At 46.0% G+C, this 23506-nt stretch overlaps 1 protein-coding gene across 1 annotated transcript in view; it reads left to right on the forward strand.

Moving 5' to 3' along the window:
- Window positions 1–23506, forward strand: part of LOC142470156 (capping protein, Arp2/3 and myosin-I linker protein 2-like) — a 154497-nt gene that overhangs the window by 128645 nt on the left and 2346 nt on the right. Inside the window, exons 6-10 of the mRNA XM_075577110.1 lie at window positions 16572–16608; window positions 17370–17441; window positions 18730–19038; window positions 19748–19855; window positions 22107–22223. Of these exons, the coding sequence (XP_075433225.1) occupies window positions 16572–16608; window positions 17370–17441; window positions 18730–19038; window positions 19748–19855; window positions 22107–22223 (643 nt within the window). The remainder of the gene's footprint in view (window positions 1–16571; window positions 16609–17369; window positions 17442–18729; window positions 19039–19747; window positions 19856–22106; window positions 22224–23506) is intronic.

Consider the following 23506-nt stretch of genomic DNA (forward strand, 5'->3'; position numbering starts at 1 on the left):
AGGCGGCGGGTGGCACATGGGTTGTGAGTGCTGTCTGTGAGTGGGGTCCTGCTAGGGTGTGAGGCGGCAGGTGTCGCGTGGGTTGTGAGTGCATGTATATAACAAACAAGACCAGAAATAGTCTCAGAAACAAGCACTCAGAAAATCCACTAGAGAAATAAACAGACTTTAATGTCTTCACTTATAACGTTAAAAACATATAAAACCAAAAATAGATCAAAACTAACAGGCTAGGTTTACTGCGCCATTATCCTACAGTAAGTAGGGGCGTGAGAAAGGCCCGGGAGGTCCGAAACGTCACTCCATTTTTTCTGGTTGTACCCCGATGCTTGTTTTGGTAAATTAAAGGATTGACTTTTGAAATTATTTTTGAGTGCTGCGGACTTTTTGGATTACCAATTTGTATGTATATATATATATATATTTATATGTATATATTTATTTTTATATATATATTTGTAAAGGGAAACCATTTGCTCACAGGCAGAGGCAGGAGGCCTATGAAATATCCCTCTGGGAGAGGCGCGGAGAAGCGAGGGGATTGTACATCATAGTGTTTCCGGCACAAAGGAATGTTAATGTGTTCCCTTCACCCCCTGCATTAATATTTCAGGCCCTGCCGGCGGCCGGGGAATCGTTTCTTGGGATAGTATATTGCTTTTCTCATCCGTACACTCCAGCTGATGCCCCTTGGAGTTAAGGAATCCCCCCTCTCCCCCTCCCCCCCCCCCCCCCAGTGTTTGGGGCCATTGTAGGAATAATGAACTTTAACATGAACAGATATACAATGAGGAATGTAATGAATGTTAGTGTGTGTTACAATGTAATATTCCTACGGATTGGTGCAGGTGATGCAGTACTTCTCAGATAGTGTCGCTGAGGTCACCGCCCTGCAGCGCGGCCCTTCTATCCCCTCTCTCTCTGTATAACTGACTTGGTGAGACACCCGGAGGTTTATGATCAATACAGATCCACCCCCTCACCCCCCCCCCCCCGGGTCATTAGTGATCCTCCATGATCCATACAGACTTTCTCTCCCCAAAGCTAATACAGATGGTCACAGTTTCGCTACAGGCACTCCATGTTACTATGCCCATGTATTCCCACCCATGTTACAGACACTCCATGTTACTATGCCCATGTATTCCCACCCATGTTACAGGCACTCCATGTTACTATGCCCATGTATTCCCACCCATCTTACAGGCACTCCATGTTACTATGCCCATGTATTCCCGCCCATGTTACAGGCACTCCGTGTTAATATGCCCATGTATTCCCGCCCATGTTACAGGCACTCCATGTTAATATGCCCATGTATTCATACCCATTTTACAGGCACTCCATGTTAATATGCCCATGTATTCCCACCCATCTTACAGGCACTCCATGTTAATATGCCTATGTATTCCCACCCATCTTAAAGGCACTCCAGGTTAATATGCCCATGTATTCCCACCCATGTTACAGGCACTCCATGTTAATATGCCCATGTATTCTTACCCATCTTACAGGCACTCCATGTTAATATGCCCATGTATTCCCGCCCATGTTACAGGCACTCCATGTTAATATGCCCATGTATTCATACCCATCTTACAGGCACTCCATGTTAATACGCCCATGTACACCCACCCATGTTACAGGCACTCCATGTTAATATGCTTATGTACATCCACCCATCTTACAGGCACTCCATGTTAATATGCCCATGTATTCCCACCCATGTTACAGACACTCCGTGTTAATATGCCCATGTACATCCACCCATGTTACAGACACTCCATGTTAATATGCTTATGTACATCCACCCATGTTACAGGCACTCCATGTTAATATGCTTATGTACATCCACCCATGTTACAGGCACTCCATGTTAATATGCCCATGTATTCCCACCCATGTTACAGGCACTCCATGTTAATATGCCCATGTATTCCCACCCATGTTACAGACACTCCGTGTTAATATGCCCATGTACATCCACCCATGTTACAGACACTCCATGTTAATATGCTTATGTACATCCACCCATGTTACAGGCACTCCATGTTAATATGCTTATGTACATCCACCCATGTTACAGGCACTCCATGTTAATATGCCCATGTATTCCCACCCATGTTACAGGCACTCCATGTTAATATGCCCATGTATTCCCACCCATGTTACAGACACTCCGTGTTAATATGCCCATGTATTCCCAGCCATGTTACAGGCACTCCATGTTAATATGCCCATGTATTCCCAGCCATGTTACAGGCACTCCATGTTAATATGCCCATGTATTCCCACCCATTTTACAGGCACTCCATGTTAATATGCCCATGTACACCCACCCATGTTACAGGCACTCCATGTTAATATGCCCATGTATTCCCATCCATCTTACAGACACTCCATGTTAATATGCCATGTATTCCCACCCATGTTACAGGCACTCCATGTTAATATGCCCATGTATTCCCACCCATCTTACAGACACTCCATGTTAATATGCCCATGTATTCCCACCCATGTTACAGGCACTCCATGTTAATATGCCCATGTATTCCCGCCCATGTTACAGACACTCCGTGTTAATATGCCCATGTATTCCCACCCATGTTACAGGCACTCCATGTTAATATGCCCATGTATTCCCACCCATCTTCCATGTTAATATGCCCATGTATTCCCACCCATGTTACAGGCACTCCATGTTAATATGCCCATGTATTCCCGCCCATGTTACAGACACTCCATGTTAATATGCCCATGTATTCCCACCCATGTTACAGGCACTCCATGTTAATATGCCCATGTATTCCCACCCATTTTACAGGCACTCCATGTTAATATGCCCATGTTTTCCCACCCATCTTACAGGCACTCCATGTTAATATGCCCATGTACACCCACCCATGTTACAGGCACTCCATGTTAATATGCCCATGTACACCCACCCATCTTACAGGCACTCCATGTTAATATGCCCATGTACACCCACCCATGTTACAGGCACTGCATGTTAATATGCCCATGTATTCCCACCCATGTTACAGGCACTCCATGTTAATATGCCCATGTATTCCCGCCCATGTTACAGACACTCCATGTTAATATGCCCATGTATTCCCACCCATGTTACAGGCACTCCATGTTAATATGCCCATGTATTCCCACCCATCTTACAGACACTCCATGTTAATATGCCATGTATTCCCACCCATGTTACAGGCACTCCATGTTAATATGCCCATGTATTCCCGCCCATGTTACAGACACTCCATGTTAATATGCCCATGTATTCCCACCCATGTTACAGGCACTCCATGTTAATATGCCCATGTATTCCCACCCATCTTACAGACACTCCATGTTAATATGCCATGTATTCCCACCCATGTTACAGGCACTCCATGTTAATATGCCCATGTATTCCCACCCATCTTACAGACACTCCATGTTAATATGCCCATGTATTCCCACCCATGTTACAGGCACTCCATGTTAATATGCCCATGTATTCCCGCCCATGTTACAGACACTCCGTGTTAATATGCCCATGTATTCCCACCCATGTTACAGGCACTCCATGTTAATATGCCCATGTATTCCCACCCATCTTCCATGTTAATATGCCCATGTATTCCCACCCATGTTACAGGCACTCCATGTTAATATGCCCATGTATTCCCGCCCATGTTACAGACACTCCATGTTAATATGCCCATGTATTCCCACCCATGTTACAGGCACTCCATGTTAATATGCCCATGTATTCCCACCCATTTTACAGGCACTCCATGTTAATATGCCCATGTTTTCCCACCCATCTTACAGGCACTCCATGTTAATATGCCCATGTATTCCCAGCCATGTTACAGGCATTCCGTGTTAATATGCCCATGTATTCCCACCCATTTTACAGGCACTCCATGTTAATATGCCTATGTATTCCCACCCATGTTACAGACACTCCATGTTAATATGCCCATGTACATCCACCCATCTTACAGGCACTCCGTGTTAATATGCCCATGTATTCCCACCCATGTTACAGGCACTCCGTGTTAATATGCCCATGTATTCCCACCCATCTTACAGGCACTCCATGTTAATATGCCCATGTATTCCCACCCATGTTACAGACACTCCATGTTAATATGCCCATGTACATCCACCCATCTTACAGGCACTCCGTGTTAATATGCCCATGTATTCCCACCCATGTTACAGGCACTCCGTGTTAATATGCCCATGTATTCCCACCCATCTTACAGGCACTCCATGTTAATATGCCTATGTATTCCCACCCATGTTACAGGCACTCCATGTTAATATGCCCATGTATTCCCACCCATCTTACAGACACTCCATGTTAATATGCCATGTATTCCCACCCATGTTACAGGCACTCCATGTTAATATGCCCATGTATTCCCGCCCATGTTACAGACACTCCATGTTAATATGCCCATGTATTCCCACCCATGTTACAGGCACTCCATGTTAATATGCCCATGTATTCCCACCCATCTTACAGACACTCCATGTTAATATGCCATGTATTCCCACCCATGTTACAGGCACTCCATGTTAATATGCCCATGTATTCCCGCCCATGTTACAGACACTCCATGTTAATATGCCCATGTATTCCCACCCATGTTACAGGCACTCCATGTTAATATGCCCATGTATTCCCACCCATCTTACAGACACTCCATGTTAATATGCCATGTATTCCCACCCATGTTACAGGCACTCCATGTTAATATGCCCATGTATTCCCACCCATCTTACAGACACTCCATGTTAATATGCCCATGTATTCCCACCCATGTTACAGGCACTCCATGTTAATATGCCCATGTATTCCCGCCCATGTTACAGACACTCCGTGTTAATATGCCCATGTATTCCCACCCATGTTACAGGCACTCCATGTTAATATGCCCATGTATTCCCACCCATCTTCCATGTTAATATGCCCATGTATTCCCACCCATGTTACAGGCACTCCATGTTAATATGCCCATGTATTCCCGCCCATGTTACAGACACTCCATGTTAATATGCCCATGTATTCCCACCCATGTTACAGGCACTCCATGTTAATATGCCCATGTATTCCCACCCATTTTACAGGCACTCCATGTTAATATGCCCATGTTTTCCCACCCATCTTACAGGCACTCCATGTTAATATGCCCATGTATTCCCAGCCATGTTACAGGCATTCCGTGTTAATATGCCCATGTATTCCCACCCATTTTACAGGCACTCCATGTTAATATGCCTATGTATTCCCACCCATGTTACAGACACTCCATGTTAATATGCCCATGTACATCCACCCATCTTACAGGCACTCTGTGTTAATATGCCCATGTATTCCCACCCATGTTACAGGCACTCCGTGTTAATATGCCCATGTATTCCCACCCATCTTACAGGCACTCCATGTTAATATGCCCATGTATTCCCACCCATGTTACAGGCACTCCATGTTAATATGCCCATGTATTCCCACCCATGTTACAGACACTCCATGTTAATATGCCCATGTACACCCACCCATCTTACAGGCACTCCATGTTAATATGCCCATGTGTTCCCACCCATGTTACAGACACTCCATGTTAATATGCCCATGTATTCCTACCCATCTTACAGGCACTCCGTGTTAATATGCCCATGTACATCCACCCATGTTACAGGCACTCCGTGTTAATATGCCCATGTGTTCCCACCCATCTTACAGGCACTCCGTGTTAATATGCCCATGTATTCCCACCCATTTTACAGGCACTCCGTGTTAATATGCCCATGTATTCCCACCCATCTTACAGGCACTCCATGTTAATATGCCCATGTATTCCCACCCATGTTACAGGCACTCCATGTTAATATGCCCATGTGTTCCCACCCATGTTACAGACACTCCATGTTAATATGCCCATGTACACCCACCCATCTTACAGACACTCCATGTTAATATGCCCATGTATTCCTACCCATTTTACAGGCACTCCATGTTAATATGCCCATGTATTCCCACCCATGTTACGGGCGCTCCATGTTAATATGCCCATGTATTCCCACCCATGTTACAGGCACTCCCTGTTAATATGCCCATGTATTCCCACCCATCTTACAGGCACTCCATGTTAATATGCCCATGTACACCCACCCATGTTACAGGCACTCCGTGTTAATATGCTTATGTACACCCACCCATGTTACAGGCACTCCGTGTTAATATGCCCATGTATTCCCACCCATGTTACAGGCACAACATGTTAATATGCCCATGTATTCCCACGCATCTTACAGACACTCCATGTTAATATGCCCATGTATTCCCACCCATGTTACAGGCACTCCATGTTAATATGCCCATGTATTCCCACCCATTTTACAGGCACTCCATGTTAATATGCCCATGTATTCCCACCCTTGTTACAGGCACTCGATGTTAATATGCCCATGTATTCCCACCCATTTTACAGGCACTCCATGTTAATATGCCCATGTATTCCTACCCATTTTACAGACACTCCATGTTAATATGCCCATGTACATCCACCCATGTTACAGGCACTCCATGTTAATATGCCCATGTATTCCCACCCATCTTACAGGCACTCCATGTTAATATGCCCATGTATTCCCACCCTTGTTACAGGCACTCCGTGTTAATATACCCATGTATTCCCGCCCATGTTACAGACACTCCATATTAATATGCCCATGTATTCCCACCCATGTTACAGGCACTCCCTGTTAATATGCCCATGTATTCCCACCCTTGTTACAGGCACTCCATGTTAATATGCCCATGTATTCCCACCCTTGTTACAGGCACTCCGTGTTAATATGCCCATGTATTCCCGCCCATGTTACAGGCACTCCGTGTTAATATGCCCATGTATTCCCGCCCATGTCACAGACACTCCATGTTAATATGCCCATGTATTCCCACCCATGTTACAGGCACTCCATGTTAATATGCCCATGTATTCCCACCCTTGTTACAGGCACTCCATGTTAATATGCCCATGTATTCCCAGCCATGTTACAGACACTCCATTTTAATATGCCCATGTATTCCCACCCATGTTACAGGCACAACATGTTAATATGCCCATGTATTCCCAGCTATGTTACAGGCACTCCATGTTAATATGCCCATGTATTCCCACCCATGTTACAGGCACTCCATGTTAATATGCCCATGTATTCCCACCTATGTTACAGGCACAACATGTTAATATGCCCATGTATTCCCACCCATGTTACAGGCACTCCATGTTAATATGCCCATGTATTCCCACCCATGTTACAGGCACTCCATGTTTATATGCCCATGTATTCCCACCCATGTTACAGGCACAACATGTTAATATGCCCATGTATTCCCAGCTATGTTACAGGCACTCCATGTTAATATGCCCATGTATTCCCACCCATGTTACAGGCACTCCGTGTTAATATACCCATGTGTTCCCACCCATGTTACAGACACTCCATGTTAATATGCCCATGTACACCCACCCATCTTACAGGCACTCCATGTTAATATGCCCATGTATTCCCACCCATGTTACAGACACTCCATGTTAATATGCCCATGTATTCCTACCTTCCCACCCATGTTACAGGCACAACATGTTAATATGCCCATGTATTCCCAGCTATGTTACAGGCACTCCATGTTAATATGCCCATGTATTCCCACCCATGTTACAGGCACTCCATGTTAATATGCCCATGTATTCCCACCCATGTTACAGGCACTCCATATTAATATGCCCATGTATTCCACCCATGTTACAGGCACTCCGTGTTAATATGCCCATGTATTCCCACCCATCTCACAGGCACTCCGTGTTAATATGCCCATGTATTCCCACCCATGTTACAGACACTCCATGTTAATATGCCCATGTATTCCCACCCATGTTACAGACACTCCATATTAATATGCCCATGTATTCCCACCCTTGTTACAGGCACTCCGTGTTAATATGCCCATGTATTCCCACCCTTGTTACAGGCACTCCGTGTTAATATGCCCATGTATTCCCACCCATTTTACAGGCACTCCGTGTTAATATGCCCATGTACACCCACCCATGTTACAGGCACAACATGTTAATATGCCCATGTATTCCCAGCTATGTTACAGGCACTCCATGTTAATATGCCCATGTATTCCCACCCATGTTACAGGCACTCCATGTTAATATGCCCATGTATTCCCGCCCATGTATTCCCACCCATGTTACAGGCACAACATGTTAATATGCCCATGTATTCCCACCCATGTTACAGGCACTCCATGTTAATATGCCCATGTATTCCCACCCATGTTACAGGCACTCCATGTTAATATGCCCATGTATTCCCATCCATGTTACAGGCACAACATGTTAATATGCCCATGTATTCCCACCCATGTTACAGGCACTCCATGTTAATATGCCCATGTATTCCCAGCTATGTTACAGGCACTCCATGTTAATATGCCCATGTATTCCCACCCATGTTACAGGCACTCCATGTTAATATGCCCATGTATTCCCACCCATATTACAGGCACTCCATGTTAATATGCCCATGTATTCCACCCATGTTACAGGCACTCCGTGTTAATATGCCCATGTATTCCCACCCATGTTACAGGCACTCCATATTAATATGCCCATGTATTCCACCCATGTTACAGGCACTCCGTGTTAATATGCCCATGTATTCCCACCCATCTCACAGGCACTCCGTGTTAATATGCCCATGTATTCCCACCCATGTTACAGACACTCCATGTTAATATGCCCATGTATTCCCACCCATGTTACAGACACTCCATGTTAATATGCCCATGTATTCCCACCCTTGTTACAGGCACTCCGTGTTAATATGCCCATGTATTCCCACCCATGTTACAGGCACTCCATGTTAATATGCCCATGTATTCCCACCCATGTTACAGGCACAACATGTTAATATGCCCATGTATTCCCACCCATGTTACAGGCACTCCATGTTAATATGCCCATGTATTCCCACCCATGTTACAGGCACAACATGTTAATATGCCCATGTATTCCCAGCTATGTTACAGGCACTCCATGTTAATATGCCCATGTATTCCCACCCATGTTACAGGCACTCCATGTTAATATGCCCATGTATTCCCACCCATCTTACAGGCACTCCATGTTAATATGCCCATGTATTCCACCCATGTTACAGGCACTCCGTGTTAATATGCCCATGTATTCCCACCCATGTTACAGGCACTCCATGTTAATATGCCCATGTATTCCACCCATGTTACAGGCACTCCGTGTTAATATGCCCATGTATTCCCACCCATGTTACAGGCACTCCATGTTAATATGCCCATGTATTCCCACCCATGTTACAGGCACTCCATGTTAATATGCCCATGTATTCCACCCATCTCACAGGCACTCCGTGTTAATATGCCCATGTATTCAAACCCATCTTACAGGCACTCCGTGTTAATATGCCCATGTATTCCCACCCATGTTACAGACACTCCATGTTAATATGCCCATGTATTCCCACCCATGTTACAGACACTCCATGTTAATATGCCCATGTACACCCACCCATGTTACAGACACTCCATGTTAATATGCCCATGTATTCCCACCCATGTTACAGACACTCCATGTTAATATGCCCATGTATTCCCACCCTTGTTACAGGCACTCCGTGTTAATATGCCCATGTATTCCCACCCATTTTACAGGCACTCCGTGTTAATATGCCCATGTATTCCCACCCATTTTACAGGCACTCCGTGTTAATATGCCCATGTACACCCACCCATCTTACAGGCACTCCATGTTAATATGCCCATGTATTCCCACCCATTTTACAGGCACTCCGTGTTAATATGCCCATGTACACCCACCCATCTTACAGGCACTCCATGTTAATATGCCCATGTACACCCACCCATCTTACAGGGCGTCCGTGCTGAAATGGACAGGAAGCAAAAGGTGACACTGAGTGCTCTTTTGCATCACATTTCCCAGAATCCCTGGCTGCAGTGGAATAAGAGATAATGGGGAAGGGCAGGGTTGCAGCCCTGTCTGAGACATGTGAGTGTGCTCACACGTGGTACTTTTATTTGCTGTACGGTGGAGGGTTTGTGTCACTTTTTTACCCACCGTAACTTATTTAATGTGTGGCTGAACCTATCCCAGCTTCACATTGCACAGCCGGTGTATGAGACCCAAAAGGGCAAAGCCTTTTACCCTTGTATGCACAGCTATAACGCAGGCTGTGCTGCAAAAGCAGGGTAATGCGGCAGGCATAAGCTTATAGGGGGTCTATGTTCAAATGGCATGAAGCCAAAACTGACACAGAGTGCTCAATTCCATGTCATTTACCAGAATCCCTGGCTGCAGTGGAAGCATACGCTAAGAGATAATGGGGAAGGGCAGTGATGCGGGCCTGTTGGAGAGGTGAATGTGCGCACGCACACGGTAATGTCATTGAATAGTAACAGTAGCAGCAGATAAAACGGTTAAGTCTCTCACTAAGGCAGGAGAGTCCCTGCACGGGCTGTGGCACATGGCTTAATCAGGTCTCTGCTGTTGGCCCAGTTTGCTCCGTAGAGATGCAGCACCGGGCCGTGTAAAGACCCAGGCCCATTTCCCAATACATATCAGACTTGTCATAAAGTGAAGTGACAAAATATGCAAGAAAGTGCAAAATAGGGTGGCGCAGTGATTATTAATATATATCCGTGAATAATATAGTATAAAATAAATACAAGTGAATGCCGCTCAAAAACCCTTGAGTGGATGGTTTGCAGATTCCACTTCAATTGTAGGACATCTCGAAAAACAGGGGAGCGCAGGTATCGATATGTAAAGAAATAAAGAGCACAAAGTAGTGCAAATAATGTTTGAATCAAACGATGTGATATGAACTCATCATGTGACTGGAGACTCACGTGGTATCAAATTAAATCAGGCATGTCACAGATCAGTGGCAGATGCTTGACTCTGTAGTGATGGATGATAGATGAATGACCCCACAGCTGGATAACTGATATGATGTTAACAGCACACGCGGCACCTCATCAGTCAGGGAAATGGGGAAAGAAGAGAGGCTTCCATAGCGTAACACAATAATAACACTTTATACACGCAATACAATTAACACTTACAGTGTCATAGATCAAAATAGGCACATAAAACAAGCGATATCACCAGCTCCAGTTTCCTCCGTCTTGGACCTCACATTCCTGGATCAGCTGACACACGAGTGTCACGATCGGAACGGGGATCCTCTGTATCTTTAATCTTTGCTGTGCAAGATATCGGCATCCAGTGATCTGCACCACATCTACGGTAAGCACGCCAAAAGATACCGTTCGTATCGCGGGGAAACAACCGGTGGACTTCCGGGCAGTAGCTGATGACGTCACAGGCAGCGACTACGCGTTTCACTAAACAGTGACTGATTATAGGTATAATATAGTATATAGGATTACTATAGGTATAGTATAGGATTACTATACACTCTCAAATCCCAATGGATACATAGTAATAAAAATATTCCAAATACGCATACTGTAATTAAAAATGTAATTTTATTAATTAAAGGTCTGAAACCAGACCACAATATGACAAGACACGCGGTTCCAACACCGCTATAGTGACACACTGTGTCACTATAGCGTGTTGGAACCGCGTGTCTTGTCATATTGTGGTCTGGTTTCAGACCTTTTATTAATAAAATTACATTTTTAATTACACTATGCTTATTTTGAATATTTGTATTACTATTTATCCATTGGGATTTAAGAGTGTATAGTAATCCTTGGTGCCCTTGGTGTGTGCTTTTGTTTTTGTCTCTGGGGTTTCCTGTCGGGAGACCTCATTTAGGAGCGTTTGGGGTAGTGCTCCAACACACAGCTGCAAAAAGATGTTTTGATTTTAAGAAGATTAAAGACAGCCCAAGCGCGGAACTTTTGATGTATTTGATAGTTAGAAACACGGTGAGAAGCACTTTGTCTGACCCTGTCTGCTCATTTTCCTATCTGCTGTATTACCTCATTTGACCCTTGACTTTCTTCTATATATAGTTCAGAGCCATTTCCAATGAAACACCATAGTCCACTTCACTTCAATCTAGGTCCCTATTCCGTAAGCCGGGAAGTGGTCTTCTCCTGGTTAGCGAAGATTTAGGGCTGTGACGGGGTAATGAGAGGCTTGAATGGAGCAAAAAGAAAACAACTTTTCTTCACAAAGGAAAAACAAATCAACACAGCTTGAAATATGCACTTATCTCATATGTTCCTGGGATGTGAAGCGCAACAGCCTCAGTAACAGTGCTGCTTGTACCAGGCATAAACTTCTAGTAGCGAGGATCTTAGCTTCAGGACAAGCGCAGACCAGTTCCTGTTAGGACCTGGCCCTAATATAGGGATCTGATGTGCTTAGGCGCATTACATCCACCTGTGTTCAATTAGCTCTGTTAATAGCACCCGGTAGGATGAATTTCTGCGTAGCTCCAGATTTGTGGCTCTGTTGTAGTTATTAATGACTTGTGACCCGTCCCTGTCACGAAGCCCGATTCAGATAACAGTTCAAAATATATGAAGTAGGAGCCACAGCTAGAAAACCTGTATTGTTCGGCACAATCAATGACAGGCTAATATTATAGTCCGTGCTATGGCGCAGGCGTGACAAGCACAAATTGCATAATCCTTATGAGGCCGTCCCTAGTGCGCACGACGGAGCGCGATTGCGCTTCCGCGTTTTGAAAATACACTTTTTTTTTTCCAATGAGGGCGTACCAGCTTCGTGACGTGTCCACCATGCCTCCGCCACGCCTCCCCAATCACCGGCACCTCAGTTCACACATCGTTCGGGCAACAGGCGTGCGTGAGGACATGTGGTCCGTCACGCGCCCGCAAGTAAGTACTATAATCTTAGCTGTATGTGTTCAAAAGGCATTCCAAAGGTGTTTGTCTCTTAGAGAAATCATTCTTGGAAATATCTAAAAAAAAAAATCTATATATAAATAAATATTTGAAAGAAATATAAAGATCGCTTTAGTGACTATAGAGTTAATTGAACATATTTTCTTTTTTTAGAGACACAGATACAGTGTAACCTCCCTGCGCGGCTCCAAAGGAGATTACATGGAGTTGGGTATATATGCAGGCTGGGCTCAGTCTCTCAGACCTGGTCAGGGTGCTGGGTCAGTGCAGGCTGGGCTCAGTCTCTCAGACCTGGTCAGGGTGCTGGGTCAGTGCAGGCTGGGCTCAGTCTCTCAGACCTGGTCAGGGTGCTGGGTCGGTGCAGGCTGGGTTCAGTCTCTCAGACCTGGTCAGGGTGCTGGGTCAGTGCAGGCTGGGCTCCGTCTCTCAGACCTGGTCAGGGTGCTGGGTCAGTGCAGGCTGGGCTCAGTCTCTCAGACCTGGTCAGGGTGCTGGGTCAGTGCAGGCTGGGCTCAGTCTCTCAGACCTGGTCAGGGTGCTGGGTGAGTGCAGGCTGGGCTCAGTCTCTCAGACCTGGTCAGGGTGCTGGGTCAGTGCAGGCTGGGCTCAGTCTCTCAGACCTGGTCAGGGTGCTGGGTCGGTGCCGGCTGGGCTCAGTCTCTCAGACCTGGTCAGGGTGCTGGGTGCAGGCTGGGTTCAGTCTCTCAGACCTGGTCAGGGTGCTGGGTCAGTGCAGGCTGGGCTCAGTCTCTCAGACCTGGTCAGGGTGCTTGGTCAGTGCAGGCTGGGCTCCGTCTCTCAGACCTGGTCAGGGTGCTGGGTCAGTGCCGGCTGGGCTCAGTCCCTCAGACCTGGTCAGGGTGCTGGGTCAGTGCAATCTGGGCTCAGTCTCTCAGACCTGGTCAGGGTGCTGGGTCAGTGCAGGCTGGGTTCAGTCTCTCAGACCTGGTCAGGGTGCTGGGTCGGTGCAGGCTGGGCTCCGTCTCTCAGACCTGGTCAGGGTGCTGGGTCGGTGCAGGCTGGGCTCAGTCTCTCAGACCTGGTCAGGGTGCTGGGTCAGTGCAAGCTCTTAGGTCTGAATGGGACTGCCAGGGACCCCTGCTGTGTTAATCCGATGGGTCATTAGTCAATGCAGAAATGCCTTAAACTTGCCTTAAACTAGCCAGGTTACACCCAGCATGTACCCAGCATGTAACCGGGCTAGTTTAAGGCAAGTCTTAGAATACTCGTTGTCTCGTCTGTACTTTTTTAGCTACTTTAACTTCTTTCAGGAAGGTGTAGGAGCTCTGAAAATGAACGTGCGTATCTTTTCAGTAGATCCATCTCAAGTGGCCCCCTGCTGGGAATACACTCTGCTTTGTGGGATCAATATCCCCTAACTGTGTACTGCATACCTTGTCCATGCATATTGGATCAAGACTTTACTAAGGACCTTCCGGTGGGGCCGATCCGATTATGCTCCGGATCTACTACTCTCAGAACTCCTATTAAACACACGCTCACTCAATTCCCGGTGTCTGCTCCTTGCGTCCTTGGGCAAGTCACTTTATCTCCCTGTGCCTCAGGCACCAAAAAACATAGATTGTTAGCTCCACGGGACAGGGACCTGTGCCTGCAAAATATCTCTGTAAAGGGCTATGTAAAACTTGCAGCGCTATAACATGTTATTATTATACGTATACAGGACATCCTTAATATACATAATACTTAATATACGTGTACAGGACATCCTTAATATACACTTAAACATATTTATAGGACATCCTTAATATACACTTAAACATATTTACAGGACTCACAGTGAAGCCATCTGCCAGAACTGCAAGGAACCTGCTTCTAAAACATTGAGTGGAGCTATATATACCCTTCTAACGCCCTATGGTGACATCACTGGTCAGACACACAAGGGAGGGGCAATCCCTTCAGCACAGTCATCCTAAATCACATGATGGGGAGGGGCAATACCAGTGTGATCCCACCCGGTTAACCCATTGAGGCTGTTAACCCCTTGCATTATTTAGTAGTCCCCAAAACAAAATCTAACCAAAAACGCTTTAGGCATATGCAACATCAATAAAATGATACAATTAAGTTGAATTCAAAGCAGCAATACGTGAAATCTAATTAAAAAAAAAAATCAGTGCTGTGGTATTAGATCAGCGGTGAGCAAAGTGGGGGGGCGTGAGATTTTCTGGGGGGGGGGGGGGGGCACGGCTGCTACAGAGGCCCCGCTCTTCCCCGAAGGCATTTAAAATAAATGGCGGGGATCGCACGAGGCCTCTGTGACCTTTCACTTACCTGGAGTTCCAGCGACGCGTCTCCATGGCAACCGGGGTCATGTGACATCATGTTGCCATGGCAATGGGACATCACATGACCCCACCGTGTCATTTCACGACGGAGCCCTGCAGGAAGGGGGCGTGAGCCGGAGGGGAGACAGGGGGGCGCATGTAGGTAAGTTTGTGCACCCCTGTATTAGATAATACTTACTGTATTGTTTTTTATTATTATTCAACCCTTCATGCCATTTTTAATGAGTTTTGAAGCATCCTTTGATCCCTATAGCAGGTTTAGCCACCTCCCCAGCAGTGCAAGATCTTTGCAACACTTTCCTGTTTGTGATACTTTGTTGACAATATTCCCAGCAGCTTGAGTTCGATAATGTTACCTTAGTAATATCAGGATACGTTGTAACTGCTGAGTTACATGGAATGAAGGATAGATTGAAAGGCGCCATTATGTTAGGCACACAAGCAGAATTTTTACAGATTTATAGCAGGAGCACCAAACGATTGCCAATTTAGATAAGAATATAGAATTATACATTGCCACACGCTCTACATATACAGATAAGAAAAAAAGGGGGGATGTAGAATTGTTGCTTCAAATTGTTATTTTTTTATTCCTCTTTTTTATTTTAAATTGAGCAAGAGTATAAGGTATACAATGTAATCATTTCACATAGGAACTGGTATCTGGGGGAAATAGGGAAGGGAGAGAAGGAAATGGTATAATGAAGTACAATAATAACATTATTTAAACCATTCTCTGACAAGAACTTCAAATATGCGCTTTCCTCATATGTTCCTGGGAGGCGAAACGCAACAGCCATGGTTTCTGGGTCCCCTCGAATTTATTCGTGGAATCATTTATGTATGCTATCATTTTTCTCCACAATTCCAATACTATTAATGGTTTAAATTAGCAATATAAGCTCATTTGCCATTTGAACCATTGTTTCTTATGTAATATCCAATCAGAAAACCTGATTCCTTCAAACAAAATAGTTTTAAGTATGTTCAACATATAAGTTCCAGAATGACTGATTTGATGTATTCATGTACTACACCAGGAATGGCCAACTCCATTCCTCAGGGGCCACCAACAGGTCAGGTATTCGGGATATCCAGCTCCATCTGTGCTGAAGCAGGGATAACCTTAAAACCTGGCCTGTTCGGGGCCCTTGAGGTCTGAATTTGGCCACCCCTGTACTGTACCAGTCTGAAAGAGGAGCATTATGGGAGCGTAGGTGACATCCATAACAACAAAGTGACTTACTGAATACAATGTCAATGTGTTTCTTTTGCAGAATAAAGATGGCGAGATCAAAAAGGCTGGTTCAGAAGGTGAGTGCAGTGTAGTATTTTCTTTAGCAGGGTAGAGAGAATTTCATATGGCCACCAGGTGTATGAAACTGAGCTGAGAGCCATCATGTTATAGTACAGTATCTGGCCACTAAGGAGAAGCAGATGGAATTCACTGGAATTTTAAGTCAAGGTTCTATGATCGGGTAAGGTCAGTAGGGTCGGGATAGTGTAACCCCTATAGTGCATTGTGTCACAAGCCCCTCTGGCAGCAAAGAGGTTAAAATAATTTTTGCATTCACAGTGCATTGAAATCCCAATTTAATGTATTTCTAATGAATTCTTAATTACATAATACATGACAACCATAGGTAATAAGGACACGATGCATTCATTCAGGGTGACACGGTATCAGCGGAAGAAATTAATATGATAATCCCTTTGATTATATAAAGTCGTCTTTGTAACAGATTCTCGTCCTGGTAGAAGCGCAAAAGAGGAATGATAAATGATATTGTAATTTGAAGAGTAAACGGGCCCGGTGAATCTTTGGAGCAGTGCGAGGATTTTCTCTTGTGTCGATTTATAGAGTTTCTTTGGAGATTGGCAAATGGGCAGATTAAATCGGCCAAGTGGTTCTCCTGGGCCATCATATTCAATGTTTTGCCAATTCCCAATGAGCTGTTGATCACCGACTATTCGTTTGCCCGTCCATTTTCCGTGTATGAATGAAGTGTGATTAAGAATGTGCTCCGTCTTTTAAAACAATGACATAACTACAAACAATTGTTATTGTTTTCTAGGTGACATCGTGGATAACTCTTCGGAATCTCCCCCGCCATCTTTAAAAGCTCGTACACATTCAATGTCCACGGGTAAGGTCCACCTATGGAAGTTAGTAGCTGATCTCCTCTATTCCCTGTCATTACTTTCTACCTTCTAAAATGACTCAGATGAAGGCCATACCGATGACTGCTTTGTGGGACCAGAGTGATGTGACCTTTCTAGTACTAAATACAACTATTCCATGTATTTTATCGTAGAAGGAGAAGTGACTCAGTGAAAGACGAGCAGATTTGTCGTGACTTGCAGCATCATAAACTTGTTTCAGTCAATGGTTAACCCAAAACGGACTCATATGACCAGCTTAGGGTATTAGTTAATTTATAGGGTCAGTAATACTTAGGACACATAATATTCTTTAAAGAAACAAATGATGTATCCTACTGCCCCTATTGCCCCACCTCCAAGGTGTGCCAGTGATAATGTGTGTGTGCTTGTGAGCAAGACAGAGCATTGCAAGAGCCGGGCCTCATAACCACTTCTTCCTGGAAAGCTCTGCGTACATTCCTTGCAATGTATAAATAAAAGTATACATCCATATGTGTCATATGGTGTGTACATGTGTAAGTGTGTGCACACAGGGGTATGTGTATACATTTGTGTGCATACTGTATAAACACATGTATCTGTATAAATGAGTGTGAGTATGTGCATCTGACTGTGTATGAATATGTGCGTCCTTATGTCTATGAATGGGTACTCCACACTATCTAACCCCCACACCCCCAAACTTTAATGGGACTAGCTGTATAGCTGGACTAAATTCCACCGGTAGACATACCCCATCCCACAATGAGCAGCCACTTTTTTGTTTCAACATTGCCCATTTTTCCCTCTTGAGTGTCAGCTCCCAGGATGAGGGCCCCCGTTGCCTTTTATATCTTTTGTGCCTATTTGTCCTTATTTGTATGTCATTCTGTTCATGTGATTTATATCACTCTGTACCCTCATTGTACCGCGCTGCTGAATATTTTGGCACTTTACAAATACACGATAGTTATAATGTGTGTTTGAATGTGCTTGTGTGTGTGTATATATATGTGTATCTTAGTACAGTATGATCTCCTCTTCTCTGTGCGTCTCCTGCACCGTTATACTGTATAATCCCACTCTGGGACCGACCAATGCATATAACTGAATATCTATGTGCCATCTCTCCACCTCTCCCCCTACTGAATAACTTGGTACCAAATACCGGAACAAAGACTCGATTTTAGCAAATGTTCCATTGTCCCTTTTAATCGCCTCCATTTTGCATGCAACATATTTATTGTTCCACTGAGTTCTGTCTTCTGAAACCGAACCATCTTTTCTTCTAAGCGGAAAGAGCCGCTCCTAAAGTGGCTGAGCCCGTTAGGGATCCGACAGAGGGGAGGCTGAACTGGAAAGACCTCGGGAAGCAGCTCAATGCAGAGCTGAAGGGCCGGTGTTTGGAGCTCCACTCTTCACCAAGGAGGTCCTTAGTCATCCTGGAGCACAGTCAATCATTAGGGGAGAAGAAGTCGGAGGACAGTTGGAGTCTCCCAGGGTTGGAACGCAGCTCCCCTGCTCCTTCCCCCAATCGGATTATACATTTGGGAGACACTTCAGAAGCAAAGGACACAGCATCGGAAGTATTTGGGAATGACGGTGTGTATTGTGGTTTTGTGGCAAATAATTCTTCCTGACCACGAAGTGGATCACATTTGCTCTGCTGATACATTGTTATTGTTGAAAGTAACGGGCTGAAAAACAGCTCAGCTGTAATGTCCCCCACTTGGAAGCGGGGGAACCGATCTAAATCCCAGTGTCCTCTCTCCATGTGACCGTGGGCCCATATTTACTAAACAGTCTTTTGCCTTAAGACACCGGCACTGGAAGATACCTTCTTGAATGGGCCATAAGATGTCTTCTAGCACCTGTAGGTGTCCTATAGCAAAAGACAACTCAGTAACTATGGTCCTTTTATCTCCCTGATCCCCAGGGGCCAACATTAGATTGTAAGCTTTTTGAGGCAGAGACTTAGTGTGCCTACAAAATTCTATGTACAGCACAGCATACATTGTTAGTGTTATATAAGTAAAAAGCATATTCAAATAATATCTGATAGTATGATTCTGGTTCACAACCTACGGTAAAAGTACCACTAATGCGACACATGGTCCTACAAAATTGTGTTAAGTCCAAGTGGACCCATGACAAAGACACAGGAACACAAGCACAATATTCACTTCAAAGCAGAAGTGCCATATTTACTAAACTGCTATTCCATAAAACACCTTCTCGCAATGGAGGACACCAACTGTGATGTCTTCCGGCGACGTAACGTGTTACCTACCTTCTTCTGCTTCTCTTTCAGAAAACCTGTTTAAACCCAGACTGCGCCTGAAGCAATTTCAAAACAGGAGAGCCGTTTCCGCGCATGAAGAGCAGCTCAGGGACCAGGGATACACATCCGAACTCGAGAGTAAGGTTCCCGACTGACAAGAAACGCTGTCCACCTCTGCCTTTTAGTAGGCTCATTGGGGGAGAAAATCAGTGCAAACTCGCCCACAAACGGGTTCTCGTCACAACCAATAATAATAATCAATGCAAAAATATTGCTACCGTAACCCTCCCTGCCCGGCGCCTAGGGAGATTACATCGGGGTACAATATTTGGCTACTCTGCATGGGTTACCTTGTCTCCGGGTGCTGTATTCAGGCGGCTGGGAGATGAGGTAGCAAGGGTGAAAATAGTGGGCGCCAGGAACTTTTGTAGGCACGGGGACACGCCACACACACACACGACAATGTTGTACTATATTCTCGTGGTTATTCATGAATGCTGTGCTTCCTTAAGTGCCCGCTCTTAACACTCAGAGGGAGATGTATCTTCGTGGTTGCTTTACTGGTATTGGACCCACCACCTCTTGTCTTTCGGAGTAACTTCTGTTATACCCCATTTAACCTGGGTTCTTACTGGGGTCCTGACCAGTCCTACAGTATGCAGGTGAAGATCATACCTTTGTCCTGTCTGGGAACTGCCACTGCCACACAGGCTGAACTGAATACTGGTATGGATCTGCCGGTAGAGCCAATCTTTCGACACCCAAGAACCTTCTGTCTGAGGCCCTCTGTGGCGTGTCCCTTTCCCTTCTCCGGGACCTGCTGGATTCCGCTTGCCATCTTCTAGGATCCTAACTTAAAGGGCACTGTCCCTATCTACAACATAATAAATAAGGGGGGCCCGTTCTGTTCTATTGCTTTATGAATACATCCCTATCTACTCTCCCTGAGGCTCCTCTCCTCTTGTCCTCCCGGAACTAGCCTCCCTAGAACCTGTCTCCTATCTTAAATATCCCATCGTGACATCAGGGTCCCTATGGCAACACAGGGTGTGGCCTAGCATACACTAAACTGCTAGTAACCCCTAGTATACCTTAGGAGGGGTGTTACACTGCTAAAAGTGATGAATGCGTCTTGATTGGTCTTGGGTCCTTGCCCTGAGACTCTCTACATTAAATGAGTCTCCCTCTCTCTTGGTACTTTCCCGGGATGGGTGTGGACGGGGAAAGAGAGGAAGAGGGACAGAGAGAGAGGGAGCCTCTGTATTATATAAGGAAAGAGTAAGATTTGGCGAGATTTGCTCATTTGCATACTAAATTAGCTGTCACGCAGAATTTCCAAGACCAAACACAATTGCTACCTGAATAACCTATTCCTCGCAGTTTGGATTTTCACGTCCAATTGAATAATTACGCTGAGATGACTTTTCAGGCAAAATTGCTATTTACCGCATGAAAACTAATGTTCTCACACTTAAATGAATAGGCCTATGACTGCAGCAATGTTCAATGTACAGTAAGCAACCAGAATACATATAGGACATTCTCCGATATATATTTTCATTTATTTAAATGAAGAAATTAGGCTGGCACTCACGGGTCTCACAAACCGAACAGATCAGTTTGTGTGACTTTTTTACTCCCCACGTTTTTTTTTGAGTCTGTTTATACGCACTATCAGCTTCATAGCATAGCCACCAACCAGCCTGACACTGATGAGGACAAAACGGTTGACAGAGCTACCTTTGAGTAGGTTACTGGCTCTGCACTTCTATAACCCAGTCTGTGCTGAAAAGCTGTGTAATGCGGCAGGCTTAAGCTAATGGGGGTCCCGTGTTCAAATGGACAAGAAGCAAAGAGTGACCCACTATGTGCTCATTTGCATGTCATTACCCAGAATCAATCCCTGGATGCAGTGGAAGCATTGTATGCTAAGGCTGAGTCCATACTGCCGTCTCCCGCGTGGAGGCATGCGCGTCCGTGACGTCACCCGCGTGATCGGGTGCGTTTTTTGGACAGGCTAGACGCGCCGTGGGGGGGGGGGGGTGTTTAGGGGCGTGTCAGTGACGCCACAGAGCTGGTTCACCCTCATTGGGCGATCCGCTCATGTGACCTGCCCATCGCGCTGCGCGGTCTATGGGCGCGATCAATGCCTTAAGGCAATGTCATCACGCGGTCTGCGTCCGCATGGACTTGGCCTAAGAGGTAATGGGCGAGGGCAGGGTTGTGGACCTGTCTGAGAGATGTGCTCACAAGTAGTAGTTTTATTTGCTGTGATAATTAAAAGATGAATAATGTTGTGGTGCGTTCCCTTTTTCTCTTTACAGATATATAAATATATATACAGTATATAGGGGGTTAAACGATTTTGTGAATATCTCGTCTGTTGCAGGTGTAAAAATCCCTCTTGTTCGGCTCCAGCGATCCCCAGTAATGAAACTGAAGCAGAGAATAGAAGCGTCCTCATTGCAGACAAGCAGCAGGACTAAGGGCAGCTCGGAAACAGAAGGTGAGTTGTATTTCTACCTTGCAGGTAAATGACGCAATGTATGACGCCAACACATAGGGGCCAATTCTCGCCGCGCCGAGGTAGTCACTGCCAAACTGCGGGGGTTAGCATGTTCACAAGCAGCGGAGTGAAATGCGGGGAAAACCCCTATTCTGTATTACAAATCGCATCTTCTAAAGCACGTCTATAAAAAGTGACAGACTGCCCGGTTAAACGGCCAGACCGCCCGGTTTAAACGGCCAGACCGGCCGGATTGTACGCGCTTTGGAAGCGGAATGACATGAAGCGGTGCTGACTCCATCCCAGTCTGAGTTATGGGCTTTGCTCTCTCAGCCAAACCCATACTTCAGGCTCTGGATGTAACTCAGCAACAGGTCCAAAGCGCACAATATCCGCGCCACCTATCCGGAAGCCCCAGTGGCGCGCTTGGACGGGAGGGTCAGCGAGCCGATGCAAGTCTCTGGACGGTATGCTCTCAGACCCTGGGTGGGCTAAGCGCTTTTCTATGCTTGGGAGTATGTGAGTGTATTTCCCCTCAGCAAAGATGCACCCCAGCAATGAAGAATAACGGCTGCATATACCGGAGCGCTCTCCTCAGTGAGGGGCGCCCGCTGCGCTCCACAGGCAGAGCTCAGGGCAGAAGAAGATTAGAGGCTCCATGGATTTGGCAAAATTCAAACATTTATTTTGCCAGAATGCCGCTCCAGACCCACGATTGGTGACCCGGCGGCCATATTTGAAGTTTTCTTTTACATACACTACAGAAAATGTAAACGTTTATTTTACAGTCAGTCGGCGAGGGGTGGGGAGGAAGGGAGGGAGAGGGGGGGATGAAGGGAGGGAGATGGGGGGAGGGAGGGGGGGAGAAAGGGAGGGAGAGGGGGGAGGAGGAAGGGAGGGGGAGGAGAAAGGGAGGGAGAGGGGGGGAGGAAGGGAGGGAGAGGGGGAAGGGAGGGAGAGGGGGTGGGGAGGAAGGGAGGGAGAGGGGGTGGGGAGGGAGGGGGTGGAGAGGGAGAGGGGGGGAGGAAGGGAGGGAGTGGGGGGAGGAAGGGAGGGAGAGGGGGGGAGGAAGGGAGGGGGGGAGGAAGGGAGGGTGAGGGGGGGTGGAAGGGAGGGAGAGGGGAGGAGGAAGGGAGGGAGAGGGGGGGAGGAGGAAGGGAGGGAGAGGGGGAGGAGGAAGGGAGGGAGAGGGGGGGAGGAAGGGAGGGAGAGGGGGTGGGAGGAAGGGAGGGAGAGGGGGGAGGGAGAGAGGGGAAGGGAGGGGGGGGGAGGGAGAGGGGGAA

The sequence above is a fragment of the Ascaphus truei genome, chromosome 19 (genome assembly GCF_040206685.1).
Source record: "Ascaphus truei isolate aAscTru1 chromosome 19, aAscTru1.hap1, whole genome shotgun sequence".
NCBI classification, from domain to species: domain Eukaryota; kingdom Metazoa; phylum Chordata; class Amphibia; order Anura; family Ascaphidae; genus Ascaphus; species Ascaphus truei.